At 36.6% G+C, this 20,889-nt stretch overlaps 1 protein-coding gene across 3 annotated transcripts in view; it reads right to left on the reverse strand.

Moving 5' to 3' along the window:
- Positions 1-8,858: 8,858 nt before the first annotated feature.
- The window catches only part of BMT2 (base methyltransferase of 25S rRNA 2 homolog), a 92,603-nt gene continuing 80,572 nt past the window's right edge, over positions 8,859-20,889 (reverse strand). For all 3 annotated transcript variants that reach the window (XM_038557392.1, XM_038557393.1, XM_038557394.1), the window contains exon 5: positions 8,859-12,071. In XM_038557392.1, the coding sequence (XP_038413320.1) occupies positions 11,442-12,071 (630 nt within the window). In that variant the 3' untranslated portion in view covers positions 8,859-11,441. The remainder of the gene's footprint in view (positions 12,072-20,889) is intronic.

Here is a 20,889-nt window from a genome sequence, read left to right on the forward strand (position 1 = left end):
ATAGTTTACAAGTTCCCCTTCAGCGCTTTGCCAAAGCCACTCTGAAGCCTGCAGGATAATAGTAAATAGTATTACTCTTTAATAAACTGTCTCCTTCTAAGTCAGGATTTCTCCAGATGCGGGCCATAGACTCTCTAAGTACAGTCAGGTGGGAGCTCGTTAAAGCTGGAGGTTTCTGCGCATGAGCCCAGGCTTCTGGAATCACCATCTCATGGCAGTGTCACCTAGGAAGCTGCCCTTTGGTCATTCTTAATCATACTAAGTTTTGTGAATCATTGATTTTATCCTCTTACCATGTGTCAGTAGGAGTTCTTATACAAATGTATAATTTTGCTTTTTGTTTGGTTATGTTTCTTCTGTTATTCATCTTGACTTTTTTTGTTTTTAGCAATTATCTTGGAGACGTTTGCAAGATAGGACACAAAGATCCCTGTGGGGTTTGGCTTTAATTTATTGGGATGCCTGGGTGGCTTAATGGTTGAGTGTTCCCCACAGGGAGCCTGCTTCTCCCTCGCCTGTGTCTCTGTCTTTCTCTGTGCCTCTCATGAATAAATAATAAAATCTTTTTTAAAAAGATTTTATTTATTTATTTGAGAGAGAGAGAGAGAGAGAGAGGCAGAGAAAGAGAGCACAAGCAGGGCGGAAGAGGGGCAGAGGGAGAAGCAGGCTCCCAGGGAGCCTGAGGCAGGACTCCATCCTAGGCCCTGGGATCATGACCTGAGCCAAAGGCAGATGCTTAATTGACTGAGCCGCCCGGGTGCTCGAGTTGTATGTTTTTATACCAAAATTTCTGGTCCCTTTTCTCTTTCATATGAAATATTTTCAGCTTATAAAATCAATACAAAAATCTTATTTGGAAATTGATTGAGATTGCAGTGGATTATTGATTGATTTGGGGGAGATTTGACATTTTCCAAATCTTGATGTCTCCCCATATCACAGACTTTTCTGAAATTTAGTCTTCCTGACGGAGTTGGCAGGGTCTGTAGCTATTTAGTCTTATATTTGGTAAAGTTTTAGTATGTTCTCCATATAGGTCTCGATTTTTTTTTTTTTAATGTTTGGTTTATTGCTAGTACTTGTCATAGTTTTTTGTGCTGTTAGTTTTGCAACCACAAATGGGATTTTTTTCGTGGTATTAGCTAATTGGTCCTTGATGATGTATAGGAAAGCTAACCTACCAAACTTTGGTAGTAAGTCTAGTAGTTTTTTGGTCATTTCTCTTCTACTTTTTAGTCAATGATCTGTATAGATAATGAGCTTTATCTCTTCCTTTCCAGTGTTATACCTCATTTATTTATCTCCTTTTACTACATTAAGTCTGTACATTGAACAGTCACAGTGCAACTGGGCATCGTTTTTTTTTTTTTTTTCCCCTTAATGAAAGGCTTCCAGTGTTTCTTCATTATGAAGTTTTCGATAGGTTTCTGATAGATTCTTTTGTCATGTTAGGAAAGTTTTCTTCTATTAACCTAAGAGCTTACTTATGAAGGGATTTTGGGTTTAATAAATTCCTTTTTCAGCATCCAGATGATCATAGGGTTTTTCTCTTTAATTGATGGATAGAGTGATTTACATTATTCCTTGCCTGAATTGATTCTTGGAAGAAAAAGAACTCTCTTTGATATTACTGAATTGTGTCAATATATAACTTTTAATTGTTTTTTTCCTCAGTTTTTTTTTTACTAGTTTTGCACTCATAGTTGTAGCTGACGTGGCCTGTGAAATTGGCGGAATAATGGCCTTCCAAAGATTTCCCATTTCATGAAACCTGTGAAGAGACAACTTCATGTGATGAAAGGAACTTTGCACACGTGCTTTAGGTTAAAGACCTTCTGATAGGGTGATTGTCCTGGATTATTCTCATTTTCCCAATCTAATCACGAGTCCTTAAAAGGAGAAAACCTTTTCCAGCTGCAGTTAGAAAGATGCAGAGAGAGGTATGCTGAGGACAGTAGGAGGTTTGGAGCTGTGATGTGAGCAGGACTTGGCCTGACATTGCTGGTTTAAAGATGCAAGGAGAGAGCTGTGAGCCGAAGAATTCAGGTAGTTTGCAGCTGGAAATGGCAAGAAAATGGATTGATTCTTCCTTGGAGCCTCCAGAGGGAACACAACACCTTCACTTTAATCCAGTGAGACCCATGTCAGACTTCTGACCTACAAAAGTGTGAGATAATGTATTTTCTTTTTAAGCCAGTAAGTTTGTGGCAATTTGTTATAACAGCAGAAAATTAGTACAACTTGTAATTTTATCTGTGTGCTCTCTAAATTTGACTCAATTATAGCTCAAAGTACTCTTTTTCTTTTTGAATTCTTTTCAATGCTTTAAAAGATTTTAGGAAAAACTCACAGAAGTTCAATAAAACTCATCTGTAATAGTGTGAGTTTAAAAAAATATTTAAAAATATTTATTTGAATAAAAAAATATTTGGGAGAGTGAGCAGGTGGGGAGGGGTGGAGGGAGAGAATCCTCCGGCACTCTCGGCTGAGCTCAGAGCCTGATGCAGGGCTCCATGTCCCTACTCATGAGGATAATGAGCTGAAATCAAGAGTTGGATACTTAACTGACTGAGCCACCCAGGCACCCCTCTCCTGCCTTTTTAAAGGAGAAAATATTTGACTTCCTTTTCAGTTTGTGACATGCCTTTTCCTTGTATTAAGAATTTCATGTATACGTTTTGTCTTTCTTACTAGATGGAAGCTTCTTGAAGGTGTAATCTGACTTATCTCTGTATCAGAACTCAACATGTAAAAGAATGCCTAGCACAGTGAAATGCAAACACTAAACCTATGCATATTTTATTCAATTTTATGCCCATTGTTTATGAAATTATGTTCAAATACATATGCTCTTTCAGACAGCCAGATTGATGAGGCAACTTAGACAATGTGGTGAATGAGCATAAGCTTTGAAGTCAGACCCAAGTTACTTAGTGGCTAAGCCACTTTTCTAACTCTAACTTTAGACAATTGCTTAACATATCAAAGACTTTCCTTACTAGTACCATAATGATGATAGTACTTTGGAGGCTTGCTGAGATCACGAAAATGAGGTATTGTTTGTAGAGCACTTAGCATATCTAACACATAATAGTTGCTTAATAAGTGATACTTGTTATTATCATGAATATTGAAAGGACTTTATTTAGAACTGAATGGTATTTTTCAAAACTGTCTTTTCTGTTGCTCTTGTAATTTTCTAGGCTATTATGTATTTTCTAGGCTATTATTACTAAGTCTTCAATCTGTTCTTCTGTTCAAGGCCTCTGTAATGTCATACTTTAGTTGGTGGATTCAAATATTCCCATGGATGGGCTTCTATTCGTAACTTGGAATGTAATAAAAGCAATAGTGGGTGTGCTTTTGTGGAGCTAGAGAAGTCAGTCCTTTAGAAACTGAACTATGTTTCAAGAGTTTTCTTCCCACTTAAAGATGAAATAACCCTAATCTCTTCCTACTCTTAAATAAATCGGTTACATTTATTCCTGTTAGGGAAGGTGATGAAAAGCCACGACCCCCAATTGACCTACGAGCTAGATCTGGTGGGTTGGAGGCTCCTCACACCCTCCCTGTCCTTGAAATGTGGATTCTGCTGGTCTTTCCCACTCCCACAGGCAGTTCTGAGAACACCTGAACGATATGCATGACTGAATCCAGTTAGGGTCTTTTTGTGAGCTTTAATGATTTCATGAGCAGGTGTGGAGATCCATTCGCCTTGTTGCTGCCCAAGATGAGCCTTGTGTAATAAGTTCCCTTTGCTTATTAAAACTGTCACCGAGCAGTCCAGGTGGCTCAGTGGTTGAGCACCTTCAGCCCAGAGTGTAGTTCTGGAGACCTGAGATTGAGTCCCACGTTGGGCTCCCTGCATGGAGCCTGCTTCTCCCTCTGCCTGTTTCTCTGCTCCCCACCCCCTCTGTGTCTCTCATGAATAGATAAATAAATCTTAAAAACAAAACTATCACCTACCAGGCTGGGGTGGTCTTTTTCTTTGGTCCCTCCCTGCCCTTCACATCCAGGCCCTGTTTCAGATTTCATCCAGGAAGCTCTCGAGAGGGTTGTGAACCAACAGCTACTTTCATATTAACTGCTGTCCTTTATATTTATGGAAACTCTTTCATGATTAATAGTTGAATCAAACCTACTGAGGAAGTGGTTACCCATCTTTCTGAATTCATCTTATAGAGACAAGATGATCTTGGGGTGAGGTTTGTTTTGTAGTTTCCATTGAAATCTTACAGGGTAGGTTGTAGTGGATTGGGTATCCTCTATGTCATTTTCTGGGAATTCATAGGGGAGAAAATTGAAGATGAGAAAATCAAATGCTATTTAACTTGCTTAGTAAGATTCTAAGGAGTGGGTATCAGATTTTGAATTGGTGGTGGATGGCGGAGATGAAATGGTCAATGTTCATGGGAGACACAGAATAGGACTAAGAAAAGAGGAATAAGGTTATTAATGGCTATTTGCTAAAATAGATAGTATAATACACAGTTTCTATCATGTGACAAGATTGTGTTATTTGCTTTACAGAAACTTGGTAAACTTATCAGTAATCCTGTAAATGAATTTTGTGGATTAAGAAGCAGGTTCTATGAAGAAATTTGCCCCAAATCTCCGTGTTGAGTGGTAGAAACCTATCTGCAAAGTGGTTGGCATAATGTATCCCTTCCATGAATTAAGAAGCTGCTGGAGCACTACCTCTCTTGTGGAACTGAAGAGGTCAATTGGCTCAATCTTCCTTAGATGCAGTAAAGCTAATGATTATGTACAAACTTCCATTCTTTCATTGCCATTGAGAGGGAGGTAGGGATTGGATAGCATTGACAGAGACATGGTAAGAAAGTATGATCTGAGAATAAGAACAAATTTAAATGGGTAGGAGTAAGTAGAAGGGAGAAAAATTATATGGCTCCAAGTCCGTTAGTATTGATCTAAGTGACATTTCCTACAAACCAATTCAGACTTTTCTTAAGTATAAATTGACCTATATCCTAATTTTGAGAATATATTAATAGCAAAACTGAACCACTGCACAAGATTCATAAACTAAGATCAGCCATGGCCCTTTGTCACCTCCATTGCATTTTAAAAGGTAAGATGAATTTATAATAAAATTTATAATAAATAAATTTATTTATAAATATTTATTGATCACCTGCTTTGTTGCAAGACACTTGGCTAAGCTGAAGATCCAGAATAGTTGAGGGCCTTGCCTCTACATATAGACAAGGAAAAATATGAACTTCAGATAATTAGTTATGCAGACTTCACAGCGATGTGGAGAGACTACTTGATTATATGGACTGGGAAGCACCCCTAGGAGGTGACATTTAAGCTAACAACTGAATAACAAAAAAATGAACTACTACAAATCCAATATAAGAGGAAGAAATTCTGGGCCTGGTTGGTGTGAAGGTGAGCACAGGCTTGTTCCCCTCCTTCTCTCCCAGGACTTTATCATAGAGGTTAAGGAGAGAGCATGCTGGAGGTTGACTTGGAGAGGTGGGAAGGGGTAACATTATTGATGTTTGCACTTGCATGATGAAGAGGGATATTCATATTTGAGTAAATGGCATCTAAATTGGTTATGGACATAATGCCAAGAGGCCACATGAACAGGTTTTGTTGCTATGTACCACCAAACGCTGCAGTGCACTATGCTAGCCTGCAATTTTAAAGTTTTTGTTGCTTCATATTAAAGCTAATGCATTTATTACATTGTCAGTCCTGAAAAGCACCTAGTACCTAGTCCAATGTAATAATGTAGTAATTAGGTCTCACCTTATAAGTATTGAAATAAATAGTGAAAGAAAACTTTGCTTTTAATCCTTGCCACAAACTGTATCCCCAACTTCAACTATCTATTTCACAAGTAATCCTCATGGTTATTTAGGGACCATAAGGCCTAGTTGATCAGTGAAAATTCATCATTACTCAAAAACAACTCCAAATATATTTCTTAAGCAATACTGTGTATAATCTAAAATGACCTGTTTTTACAAGAGATTGTACAAGAGCAAGATTTGTACTTGCTCCCTTCTGAATTTCATGCTTCACAGTCTTTGGGAACTGAAATTAATCTATTGAAATAGTATTATCCACCTGTATTTATCTACAATACTATGACTACACCAATGATGTTAAAAATGGTGTTGCTTCATCACATTCGAGGACTTGAGGGAGAAAAACATTCGTTCATTTCATTAAAAAGGACTTGTTTTGTCTTTTTGAAGTATAAAATTGGTATTAGCAGTTTTTGTGTCTAGTCACAAGAGTAAAGAGCTGATTTATGACTTCCTAACTCCCATGACTCCTCATTCCAACTGGCACCATTCTCCACGCCACCAGGGTCCCCTCTATCTTGGTAATACTTCTGGTTACACAAGCTCCAAACGATCCCATTTCCTCTTGATAAAATTGTTTTCCTATTTAAAATTCCCAGGTCCTTACTGTTTCTCCAGTAGTCTCTTTGGGACCTTAATCTGTGCTAATGCTTCAGTGAGTTTAGAAAACAAAGCTCTATTTTTATAGTCAAGCCATAGCCTTTCTTTCAGGGCTGTTTCCTCAAGCATTTCATCTTGAAGGCAGGCTCTAGGAATTAGGTCTGCCTACCTCTCTTCTTTCCAGCAGTCACCCATCTACCTTTTTTCCAGGGAATGCTTCATTGATCCTTGGCTTTGGGAAACCTGTTAGTTCTTGGATTCCTAGTGAAAAAGCCTATGTCAATTAAGAGGCTGGCTTTGTTTTTACTTTTTCTATGTTGAACCAGTGTCTGCAAACTCTCTCATCCAAACACAGATGTGTTGAGGAACAGGAGTTTGAAGAACTAAATACTGACCATGTTTGTATCCTTTCTTTGGGGGTACAAGGTGATAGGCATAGCTAAAATGTGGCTTTAGTTAGCTGTAAAAAATATCTGTAGGTGTGGGGAACAAATATAAAGAGCTTAAATGTGAACTCTACAATAGCTTCATATAGAATATCTCTGTGCCTACAAATAATTTTCTTCTGGATAGGTTTCCCCCATGCCAGCTCAAAGAACTACAGAATGTTTTAAGGACATCACTGAATGATTAACTTGGTTGTGACTGCCTTTAGTAGGTAAGACATACATGCAATAAACATATGCAAGTATATTCTCCTGGCTTTTGTCCCTTAAAGAACTGCGAATAGACCTGAGTTTAGGAAAACTATTGGCATTCTTTTATCTTTTGAACAATGCTCTCTACCATTTTTATAATTTATGTGGGCATTCTACCAATAATACTAAAAATTTGTTTTATAGCCTTTTAATTACTTATGACAAATTTAAGAAACAATTCTGCAGTCAATATCTATGACCTAATTCTTTGGATTTTCCTTTAACTTAAAAAAAACACTGAAATAGGTACCATCTTGCTACTACTGATGGACCCAATATTAGAAATTATCCAAATCTATGATGTAAAATACTTGTCAATATTTCTGATAACTAAAAACAATGACCTTAATCATGTTTCATATTGCAAAAAGCAGAATAGCTTTCTATTCCTATTTTCTCTTGAACAAAGGTGTTACGGTTAGAAAAACTCAAAGTAAGTTGAATACACTGATGCTGACCGAAAGTTACCACTCAGTGGTACCAGATGTAACAAGATTCTTGGTTGAAAAATGCATACTTAAATTTAGGATGATAAAACATTGAAATCTAAGTTTTAGATAGTCTTTCCAATTGTTGAAGTATGAATTTCTGTAATAAGAAAAATAGGGTTTAGAAAACCCAATACTTCCCTCCTTTTATAATAGAAGTCCTTAATGAAATTAACTATTGTAGCTTCTTTGCTTACTGAGTATTGTGTAATACAGTCCACCACTAATAATCTTGAGGGACTTTTTTTTTGTCAGTGGATCATGGCCATGAAATTTTTGTGAACCATCATGAAGATGACTGCAATTAGGGTTTTTGGGTAAAAATCAAATGTTTATAATACATTCTTTGTAGTAAACACTTTTTTTTTTTTTTTTTTTTTTAAGTAAGAAAAATTTGTCTTTCACCTTTGCTATTACCTGCCAATTTGTAACACCAAAAAGGAACCAACTGTTAGTGTATGGACTCTTGGAAGATCACTATTTTAGCTAGCACTGTGCTCAGAAAAATGTGGGGAAAATGGAGCAACAGCCTGATGACCCTTTCCTACTTACCTTGTACAATCGGAATTGGTTTGTAGCTTGCACTCTTCTAGAGAGGAATAATACATCCCTCTTACCTACAGTGTGTTTGTGATTTGTTAAGCAGCTGTGTTTAAAACTTTTCTGCATTGTTTCATTTTTGGTAAACATATTAAGGGACTTGAGCAGGGGCAGAGGTGTAAGGATCAGCAGGCAATGATTCCTAGAGAGAGATGTTAATTATGTAGGATGCTTGTCTTCATTAGATCAGCAGCTCCATGAAAGAGGGGACTGTGACCACATCCCTAATGTTTCCCCAGCATACGGGGCAGAATTCAAACATTCATTCAGTGGATAGAGAACTGTTTGACATCATGAGGAAGCCATCTGCTGCCACAAAGTAACTAATACACTTAATGATATCTGATAGACCTAACTTTCAAGGAAAGTAGACTTGCAATGAACTAGAATTTATGCTGGCTGTTGTCCTGGCTCTTTGATAAACAGCATGACAATACATACCAATATGGCAGTCATTTGAGCTCTCTGTATCTTGGTGAATGAATTTCTGAAATTAAGGACTTTGAGTAGGTGGACTCAGCTTGAAAATTCTGGATGTCATTCAAATTCTAAACTGCTTTCCAGTTTTGAAATCACTTAACAAAAGTCAAAGAGCACAGAACTTTCAGGTTATAAGTAATAGACAATGATTATTAGAAAATTTAAAATTTTTAATAAATGTGCTTTGTTCACAAAATGTGAAAAAATACAACAAACACAAACATACATTTTCAGGTATGCCATCTCCCACCGTTTGGCAACTACGATATAAACCATTTTTGATCTAGTCATGATCCTGAAGAATCTAACCGAATATCATTTAGTTTGAAACTCCAAATATTTTGGAGAATCCTGTTATGAGCTAGGAGATGCCTTAAAATTTACTTATATCCAAATGAAATCACTCTCAAGAGTACCCACACAATATTAAAAGGCTCTGTTAACTTCTCTTGTCATTACATATATAATCTGGCACCAAGCCACAAGGACTGCTTATATTTTAACACTTAAATGTTAAATTGGCTTTGGTGGAATATGTATTAGTTTAAATCCTATACCAACCTAATTTGAAGCTGAATTTACAGTAACAAATGATATTTATAAATCCAAACAAATTTATACTAAGTGGGAGTAGGTTTTATAAAGAGACTTTTCTTTTAAGGACTACTTAAAATAAATCATGCACACTTTGGAGCATAAGCAGAATCAACATCTGTAAACAATCAGAAGAATTTATAGCACCAACATTTTAGCTGTAACACAAAGGCTGACTCCAAGGTCATACTTACACCAGCCTCTCAAAAGCACAGTTTTCATTTACTTTCAAAGCATTTTAATTAGATATATTGTTTGCCTTTAAGATTCTATTCAGCCAAATCAAAGGAAACGGGCAGTCTGGTAAAAGAGGTACTACGAAAATACAGTTTTGTGTTACCTGAACACAGTGGGGGATTTCTACCCTTCTTTTGGGGAAGATACAAGATATGACCTGTAGTACTTAACTGGAAAGAGAAGTCAATTCTAATTATTAAGGACTCAGGCTATTGAAAGTAAATGAAACATTTCAAATTACTTTTGGCATAGTTGAGCAACCAATATTTATTGCATTCATTCAACTGACTTTTCAGGTTAATTACAATCCTGTTACTTTCATTAATTTAGAATGTGAAATTTAATTTGAAGTATCAGGTATATATATCCAAACACGGATATCTTAAAGGGAAGTTTTGTCTTTCTAAATAAAGTTTGACATTCAAAGTTAACTACAGCAACTCACAATAAGCACAAAAACATCAGTTTTACCAGAGTAAAGAAGTGCAGTTTATGAAATTTAGGATCAACTATTGAAAATGCAAGTTTCCTTTAAAAACACCCACACACACCCCCGCACACACACACGCACACACACACATTAACCATGAATTCTGAAACTGTGATATTTCAGTGCAAAAACCTCAGTATGAGGTAATTTTAATGTAATAACCACTTGAAAAAAAAAATCCACACAGTGGCACTCTTAAAAATGACAGTTTACGTGACAATTGCTGGCTGACAAGACAATGTGGACCAAATGTTCTTAGCTATTTAAACTAATCTTGTCTTGTTTGGACCTATTTTTCTTCTTAATCATTTGCTTCTGATTCAGAAACACAAAGTTATTTATCAATGTGGAAAGGGAAAATTCCCACAGCCAACTAACGGTTTATATATTGAAAGAAAATTTCCTGCTAGAATTTTGATAGAAATTAGAATATCGAAAGGTCAAAACCATTTTATGAGATTGCTAGCAGAGGGTTAATTTAAAATGTTTCTATATAATTCCAGACTTGTAGTGCAGCACACCTCCTTAATGGAAAGGTGAGGACCCTAACAAGGTTGGTCTAGACAGAACATAAACTCTAACAAGTGCAAACCCTTTCACAAAGGTGTTTCAGGTCAGGATTGAGTATTGTTCCTTGCTTAAATAGAAAATTTTGTAAATGAAAACTAAATTTAAAAAAGGTAAGAGTGAACTCTCACAGTTAAATATACTTAACACCAAGGCCTAATCAATATGAAAGATACGAACATTCTACTTTGGCAATGGTGTTGATTATACTGTACTAATGAAATTAGAATACATACTTGGGGGAAATCTTTCCCCAAGTGTCTGATGCTACCAAATGAGCAAAAAAGAAAACAAATTATCAATTCCAAAATGTTGATGAAATGCTGGATCATCAGACAAAACTGCAGAAAATGGCTTTCTGTAACAGATAACAATTTAGCTAGAAAAGAGAGTAAGTGCATCACAAAACAACTAAACCAATCTATCTCTGTGTCACATTTAACTTGTGAGTCATCAAAGTGCAAGCTACAGCTTTCTACATATCTTTCTCATTGCAATGGTTTAAAAGTCAACACTGAAAGATTAAAAGAAAATACATAGCAAGTTATGCTTCACTTTTCACAATAGCACTAAAGAAAAAAGGTACCTTTCTATGATATCTTAGTGCTAAATGCTAAAGTAACAGTGGTTTCTGCTATGACAGGAGTCACTCTGCATGAAACTTTAAGCTTTCTATATAAGAATAAATTTTAAAATCCAGAAGTAGAAAAAAATAGCAAACTCTGTAAACCTTTGCATTTCTTCTATGCAAACCAGGTTTAAGTACTGAGTTCATGTTAGTATTTCTGATTAGTGTAAGCGATTAGTTTAGGAGTCTGGACTGAAAGGGCCTTTTACTTTGATATTAACTTAAAAGTAATATAGGATCTTCTAGCTCATAGAAAGGAATAGAGCTGGCTTGACTTTCTCCAGAATCTGAGTCGTATGGAGCATCAGGGAGCTCTGTGAAACCATATGCTAGTTGTTCATCTTCTATATCTGATCGAACGTAGCACGAAGGATTAGAATATTCCTCCTCTTCTATACTGTTGAAATCTTGAGGAATATATAACATCCCTGGGTAGTTCCTACTAACCAAGTCACTTGTGGTTTTTAGGGAGGTTTTTCTAAATGCCATCAAATGCATATGTGAAAATTTTGAATACTTGAAACGTTTAAAGCCCAGGGATTCTATAGCAATCTTCCAGCTTTTCATCATCATAGCATGACGGTTCTGATGGGAGGAATCAGGTGTGATGATAAGCAATAAACCATTTAACACTAACAGTTCATGGGCTTTCTTGCAGCAAATCCACCGTTGGTAAGGCGATGGAAAATAAGAAAGGAGGAGAGAGAAAACCACCACATGGAAAAGTTCTCCAGGAAGAGAATCGATAGGGTTTTTCAGCTGCTTCAAAAAGGCATCTATAGCATCCTGCGCAAGCTGGAGTGGCTGCTGAAGCTGCAAGTTCAGGAAGTCACATTTATATACACTCTGCAGAAAGGGAAAAAACAAGGCCTATTAAGAATTTGAGGACTGACTTCCAATCCTATTACACAAATTTTACACCAAACTATGTCACAGCATTTCTACATTACCCAAGCTTCAATTTTGAATCTTTGCCTTCTACGTTATTCCACTTGCACAGACATTCAAACTAAACTTACTCATTAAACACTCAAGAGTAATTTAATCAACCCCAGAGAATTTCTACTCATCATTAAAAAAATATTTTTTTTTAAATTTTTATTTATTTATGATAGTAACAGAGAGAGAGAGAGAGAGAGAGAGAGAGAGAGAGAGAGAGAGGCAGAGACACAGGCAGAGGGAGAAGCAGGCTCCATGCACCGGGAGCCCGACGTGGGATTCGATCCCGGGTCTCCAGGATCACGCCCTGGGCCAAAGGCAGGCGCCAAACCGCTGCGCCACCCAGGGATCCCAAAATATTTTTTTTAAATAAAATATTTCTAACAATTTGAAGTTTAATTTGGGCAAGAATTTACAAGAAAGATTTATCTAAACTTAGTCCTATTTACATTCACTTCAACATTTACAGTTAACAAAGACAGGCCAGTATAAAAACTTTAAACAAGAAATACCATAAAATAAAGATGAATCAAAGAGGGTAACGAAAGGGGCATTATAAATTTGTAAAAGCACAGCACCAAAACTTTTTAAGATCATGAAAAATGTCTTTAAACCATTAACTTGAATCCTCTTAATGATTTTAATGTTATATTCAATTTAAAAGTTAATACTTATTTAAAAGTATATGTGAAAGTTAACTTAGATGACCATGGGAAATACCACAACAAATGAACACAGAGCATTGCATAATTTGCTGAATATTACGACTCCATGGAAATGATCCAGAATAAAACAGTTCAAGATTAGATACAAATTAGTTGCCCTTTTCACATAATAGTTATTAATTAATAAAGACATGGGCTAATACCTTATTCGGTCTTTTTTAAAAGATTTTATTTATTTATTCATGAAAGACCACAGAGAGAGGCAGAGAGAAAAGCAGGCTGCATGCCGGGAGCCTGATGTGGGACTCGATCCTGGGACTCCAGGATCATGCCCTGGGCCGAAGGCAACCACTGAGCCACCCAGGCATCAAAAGTTTTAGTTCTTTCCAATCTTGATGACTATTACTGCTTTTTTTTCTGGCTCTATTGCACTGGCTAAAACTTACAAGGAATGCTGAATAGAAGTGGTGAGAGGATAGATATACTCTTGTTCTAGTAGGGAAAACATTTTTAAGCATATTGTTAGCTGTAAGTTTTTCATTATAGCCTTTACCCGGTTGAAGAAATTGAGTTCAATTCTTTCTGAGTGTTTTCACTCAGGGAAAGAATATTCGTATTCTTTTTGAATATTCAGATTTTTATCAGACTTTTTCCTACGCTTATTGAGAGATTATCCTTTTCAGTGTGCTACTAACATGAAAAAATTGTTTTCTGAAATTAAACCAATCTTATAAACCAAACGTGGCCATTATGTATTATTACCTGTTTTGAGATCCTGCATTCAGTATGCTAAAATTTTGTATAGAACACTTGTGTATATTTTCATTCATTTTTATAAACAAATACTCCATTAGATATGCACACATCACATCTTTATCCATTCACTCATCAATGGACACATGGTTGTTTCCAAACCTTGGCTATTGTAAACAATGTGATGAATATAGGGGTGTATATCTTCTTTTCAAATTAGTGTTTTCATTTTCTTTGAATAAATACCCAGATGTAGAATTGATGGATTAAACAGTAGTTTCATTTTTAATTTTTTGAGAAATCCTATTTTTCATAATGGCTGCACTAAATTTATATTCCCACCTACGGTGCACAAGTGTTCCTTTTCTCCACATCCTCAGCAATACTTGCTACTTCTTGTCTTTGATAACTGCCATTTTGACTGGTATAAGGTGATACCTTACTGTGGTTCGTAGTTGCATTTCCCTGATAATTGTGTAAAGCCTGTTTTCATGTACCTCTCTGACCATCTGTATGTTGTCTTTGAAAAAATGTCTATTCATATCTTCTGCCCAGTTTTTAATTAGACTGTTTCTCTGCTACGGAATTGTGAATTTTAAAGCATATTTTAGATAGAAGTCCCTTACTGCATGTAAAATCACTTGCAGATACTTTCTCCAAATTGGTAGGTTGCCTTTTCATGCTGTTACTGGTTTTCTTTGCACAAGGTTTTTAGTTTGATGTAGTCTCACTTGTTTATTTTTGCTTTTGTTGCCTTTGGTTTTGGTAGATTTAACAAATCATCACTATGACTGATATCAAGGTGCTTATGCCCTATGTTTTTTCATGGGAGTTTTATGGCTTCTGATCTATGTTCAAGTCTTTAATCCATTTTCAGTTTTTGTATGTAGTGGGGTCCAGTTTCATTCCTTTGCATGGGATGTCCAATTTTCTGAGCATCATTTATTGAAGAGACTATCCTTTTCCCATTGTATATTCTCTGCTCCTTTGTTGTAAATTAACCGACCATATATGCAAGGGTCTATTTCAAGGCTCTCTATTCTATTTGTTCTATGTGTAGGTTTAAATACCAGTATTATAATGTTTTAATTACTACAGCTTTTTAATATAGTTTGAAATGGAGTGTTATGCCTCCAGCTTTATTCTTTCTCCAAATTGCTTTAGTATTTGGGAGTTTTTTTTTTTTTTTTTTTTTAAAGACTTCTAATTTTTTTTATTTATTTATGATAGTCACAGAGAGAGAGAGAGAGAGGCAGAGACACAGGCAGAGGGAGAAGCAGGCTCCATGCACCGGGAGCCTGATGTGGGATTCGATCCCAGGTCTCCAGGATCGCGCCCTGGGCCAAAGGCAGGCGCCAAACCGCTGCGCCACCCAGGGATCCCAGTATTTGGGAGTCTTTTATAATACCGATTTAAGTTTTAGGCCTGTTCTATTTCTGTGAAAAACGACACTGCAATTGTGACAGGGATTACACTGATCTGTGTATTGGTTTGAGTAGTATGGATAATTAACAATATTAATATTTATAATCTGTGCTCATAGATTCCACCCTGCCATTTATTTATATCTTCAGTTTCTTTTATTAACGTCTTGTAGTTTTCAATATACAGGTCTTCACCTCCTTGGTTAGATTTATTCCTGAATATTCTTTTTGACACAATTGTAAATGGAACTGTTTTCTTAATTTCTCTTTCTGATACTATTAGTGTACAGAAATATAATGGATTTTTGTATTAAATTTTTTCTTATCTTACAACTTTACTGCATTTCTTTATTTTAACAGTTTCCTGATTTGAATCTTTGGGATTTTTTTTTTTTTATATAGTTAAAATATTATCCTTCAAATAGGGACAGTTTTACTTCCTTCTTTTCAGTTTGGATGCTAATTTTCTTGCTTAATTGGCCTGGCAGTACTTATCTAGTACTGAATAAAAGTGGAAATAGTGGGTATCCTTGTCTTGTTCCCGATTTTAGTGGAAAAACTTAAAAGCTTTTCATAGTTGAATAATGATGTTAGTTTTGGGCTTGTCATATATAGCTTTTCTGCTATGTTGAGGTATGTTCCATCCATAACCACTTTATTGAGAATTTCTATCATAAATAAAAAAATAAATTCTATTTTATTAAATGCTTTTTCCACATCTATCAAGATACGATTTTTATCCTTTATTTTGTTAATATGGTATATAATATATTGATTTTTGTGGATGTTAAACTATCCTTGCATTCCTGGAATAAATACCAAGCATGGTATATGATTCTTTTAATGTACTACTGAATTCAGTTTCCTTATATTTTATTGGGGATTTTCGTAACTATATATTAGGGATACTGTCCTGTAATTTTCTTTTCTTATGGCATTCTTGTCTGGTTTTGTTATCTGGGTAATGCTGGCTTTATAATACGAGTTTGGAATGGTTTCCTCCTCTTCCTATATTTTTCTGGAAGAGTTTGAGGAGGATTTATGTTTGTTAGGAAGGTTTATTTTTTTTAGCATAAATTTTTTTAAAAAATTTAAAATCAATTAACATATGCTCAAGTACTGGAAAGGAAAACATCTAGTTCTAAAGAGACAGGACCTGATTGATGAGTGGATAGCCAAAGAGGCCAAAAGATCTAACTCCAATAAAACCATGGATCCAAGCTGTTTAAAATGGACCCCTCCCAAAGGCACTTAAAGTGACCTGTTACTCTGAGCCAGTGAACCCCAGCAGTAGGAATCCGTACCCTAGGGATCTGTCATTTCTGTTGCTCTTGTGATTGGCAAGTACAGTATCCTTGGGGAAGGCCATCCCCCTCAGGACTGTCCTGGCTGCGACCCTCGTGTACACTGCAGACGCTGATTCTGAGGAACTGTTGTTTCGGCCTCAGTGAGGTTGCCTGGATGGGATCGCTGTTTAGACTTGAGTGCAGATCCCTCGTAGCACTGACCCAAGGTGTTCTGTTTGGTACTGTACCTGTCCAGTCACTGGTTCTCCTCATGTCCTCTAGCCCCATGAGGTTGTGTTGTGTCTTCTAAACTTTGTACTAGTGCTTCTTGCTGCCCGGATACCAGACTTCAAACCATGGTTGCCACCACCAGGACCTTTCCAATTACTCCTTACATGCGGTTTTTTTGGAAGAGCAGGGAAGAGGTAACATTTCTGAGTGTGTGTACTAGGAGGGGTCCATTCCCTTTGGATTTTATCTCACTTGAAATTTTTTCTGCCATTTTTATTGAAAGGCCGGTTTTTGATCCGTGTCAAGCTGACAAGAGACCAATATTTTTTAAAACTCTCCCAGGGACTCGTCTTGGTAACTGCACATAACTTAATCAGAATGAAATGGAGAGACTTGACAGGTGGTGATTCTGTAATTTGATTTGAGTTCACCTGTGGGCATCGTGTGTCAGTGGAAGGAAACCAGTCCTCATTGCCTCACCAGAAAGTGCCCAGCCCTAAATGTTTTCCTCTCTCGTAAGCCCTTGCTCCTTTTTACATTGGAAGGGGCTAAACAGTGTCCGGTTCTCCCTTTCATGCTGCATGCTAACCAGTTCATCAGACTGCAGAAACCTACCCCCCACCCCCCACCGTACCTGCCGGTCTCATCTGGCACACCTGTATTTTTGCATTGATTTTTTTTTTTTTTTTTTTTTTGCCTAAACCTCCTTGGAGAAGTAGGAAATGAGTGCACATGACTTCCAGATCTCCTCTAAGACCATGACTCAGCAAGGCAGAGTGCCACCCCCTCCCAGTATTTGCTTCTCTGACAGTGCCTCGCCCTCCCTCTTGAACTGAAGTGCTCTTGCCCTTCCAAGAACTCCTCCTCCATTTCCTTTTTGGGATTTGCCACCATTCCCCCTGTTCTCTGCTCTATTTTTGGTTTCAAGCAAAGGAAGAAATGCTCCAATTTCTCTCCAGCCCATTATAACCTGCTATCTTGGGGCAGCTTTTGATGTATGACATGCCACCCTTCCCAACTTGGTGTCCTCCAACACTGCTGTCTTCGTGTGGAGCCCTTCCCACAATCCCGACTCTGGTCATTTGTGCCTTTCTCTTGTCATCTCTGTACGCTACTTATACTCACTGTGGGTTGGGGGGAAGCTAATTTTAAGCATGTTCAGTGGCAGCTCCCTGCCAGTTTCAGTGTCACTGTTAAAGTTTATCCAAAAGCAACTTCACTGGGGGTTTTCTTAAGGGGTAAAGGTCTTTTACCGAAGCTAACCCTTCCCCACATGTGGTAGAATGTGCTGTTCTATATCTACTCCTCAATAAAGCATGTTCTCTGCTCAAAACAAAAACAAAAACAAAAACAAAACAAAAAAAAACCAAAAAACAAAACAAAACAAAACTACCAGTTATTAGTTTCAGAGGTAGAGTTTAGTGATTCATAAGTTGCACAGAATATCCAGTGCTCTTTAGATCAAGTGTCATCCTAATGCCCACATTCAGTTACCTCATCCTCAAACCCAGCTCCCCTCCAGCAACCCTAAGTTTATTTCCCATAGTTTAGAGTCTGTTAGGGTTTGTCTCCCTCTCTGATTTCATCTTATTTTATTTTTTATTCTCTTACCTCATTGTCATCTGTTTTGTTTCTTAAGTTTCACATGTGAGTCAAATCATATACTTGTCTTTCTCTGACTTATTTTGCTTAGCATAACACCTTCTAGTTCCATCCACATTATTGTAAATGGCAAGATTTCATTCTTTTTGATGGCTAGGTGGTAATCCATTACATATGTACACTGTATCTTCTTTACCCATTTATCTGTTGATGGACACCTGTGATCTTTCCACAGTTCCCATAATGTCTAGTGTAGACATTGCTGCTATAAACTTTGGGGTGCATGTGCCCCTTCAAATCACTATGTTTGTATCCTTTGGGTAAATATCTAATAGAGCAATTGCTGGGTCCTAGAGTAGCTCTATTTTTAACTTTTTGAGGAACCTTCATACTGTTTTCCAGAGTGGCTGCACCAGTTTGCATTCCCACCAACAGTGTAAGAGGGGTTCCCCTTTCTTGGCAACATTGCCAACATCTGTTGTTTCCTGATTTCTTAATTTTAGCCACTCTGACTGGTGTGAGGTGGTTATCTCCCTGTGGTTTTGATTTCTATTTCCTGGGTGATGAATGATGTTGAACATTCTTTTCATGTGTCTGTTGGCCATTTTATGTCTTTGGAGAAATTTCTGTTTACGTTTTCTGCTCATTTCCTGACTGGATTATTTGTTTTTTTTGGGTTTTGAATTTGATAAATTCTTTACAGATTCTGGATACTAGCCCTTTATCTGATTAAGAGATTTGCAAATATCTTCTCCCATTCTGTAGGTTGTCTTCTAGTTCTGGTGAATGTTTCCTTTGGTGTGCAAAAGCTTTTTATCTTGATCAAGTTTAAATAGTTCATTTTTGCTTTTGTTTCCCTTGCCTTTGAAGATGTGCCTAGCGAGAAGTTGCTGTGGCTGAAGTCAAAGAGGTTGCTGCCTGTGTTCTCTAGGATTTTGATGGATTCCTGTCTTACATTTAGGTCTTTCATGTTGGAAGGGTTTGGATTACTTATTTAATCCACTTACTACTAACGAGTCTGTTCAGATTTTCTATTTTATCATTTTTTTTCTTTTTTTTTTTTTTAAGATTTTATTTATATATTTGACAAAGAACGAGCAAGCGAGAGAGCACAAGCAGGGGAAGCGCCAGGCAGAGGGACATGGAGAAGTAGGCATCCTGTAGAACAGGGAGCCCAACGTGCGGCTTAATCCCAGGACTCTGGGATCATGACCTGAGCCAAAGGTACACTCTTAACTGATTTGAGCAACTTAGGTGCCTTTTTTATCTTAATTCAGTCTTAGTAGGTTGTATGTTTCTAGCAATTTATTAATTTCTTCTAGGTTGTTCAATTTGTTAGCATATAATTATTTATTGTAGTCTCTTATGATCCTTTGTATTTCTGTGGTATCAGTTGTAACATCTCCTGTTTCATACTGGATTTTATTTATTTGAATCCTTTTCTTGGTGAGTATAGCTAAAGGTTTGTCAATTTTGTGTATCTTTTCTAAAAAACCAGCTTTTAGTTTCATTAATCTTTTCTATTTTTCTTTCTATTCTCTATTTCATTTATGTCTGCTCTGATCTTTGTTATTTCCTTCCTTCTATCTTTGGATATTTTTTTGAACTTAGGTCCTTGAGGTATACAGTTAGGTTGTTTGAAACTTTTTTTGTTTCTTGATGTAGGCATTTCTGGCTATGAACTTCTCTCATAGAATTGGTTTTCCTGCAACCTGTAAATTTTGGTGTGTTCCATTTCTATTTTCATTTGTCTCAAATTATTTTTTGATTTCTCTTTTGACTACTTCTTTGAGCCACTGGTTGTTTGATAGCTTGTTTCATCTCCACAGATGTATAAATTTTCTAGTTTTTTTTGTAATGAATATCTCCTTTCATACCACTGTGATTGGTAAAAGCTGGTTGATATGACTTTAATATTCTTAAATATAAATATTTCTCAGACAAAGGATTTGTCTTGGAAAATGCTGCTTTTTCACTTGATAAAAAGGTGCATTCTGTTGTTTTGGATGAAGTGTTCTGCAAGTATCTATTAAGTCTGTCTGGTCTAAAGTGTCATTTAAGGCCATTGGGCTATTAGTTGATATAAGTGGGGATACTAAAGTCCCCATTACTATTGTATTGCTATTTATTTCTTCCTTTTGATCTAAATATATATTTGCTTTATATATATACAGATGCTCTTATGTTGAATGCATATTTACAAATGCTGTATTTTTCTCATTGGATTGGCCCATTTATCATCCCTTATTAAAATCTTTGTTTTAAGTCTGTTTTGTGGGACGCCTGGATGACTCAGCGGTTGAGCGTCTGTCTTCGGCTCAGGACACGATCCCAGAGTCCTGGGATAGAGTCTCATGTCAGGCTCCTTGCATAGAGCCTGCTTCTCTGCCTTCTGTCTGTGTCTTTGCCTCTCTCTGTGTCTCACATGAATAAACAAAATCTTTAAACAAAAAATAGAGTCTGTTTTGTCTGATAAAAGTATATCTACTCCAGCTTTCCTTTGGATTCCATTTACATAGAATATCTTTTCCCAACTCTTCATTTTTCAGCTGCATTTATCCCCTTACATCTAAAGTGAGTCTTACAGGTAGCCTATAGAGGGGTCTTGTTTCTTTTATCCATTCAATCTGTCATTTTCTTGGAGAAATTAATGCAATTATATATTTAAAGTAATTATTGGCAGGTATGTGCTTATTTCCATTGTGATAATTATTTTCTGGCTCTTTCTGTAGTTACACTTTGTTTTCTCTTGTTCTCTTTCTTT

Source organism: Canis lupus, chromosome 14 (genome assembly GCF_011100685.1).
Source record: "Canis lupus familiaris isolate Mischka breed German Shepherd chromosome 14, alternate assembly UU_Cfam_GSD_1.0, whole genome shotgun sequence".
Lineage (NCBI taxonomy): Eukaryota > Metazoa > Chordata > Mammalia > Carnivora > Canidae > Canis > Canis lupus.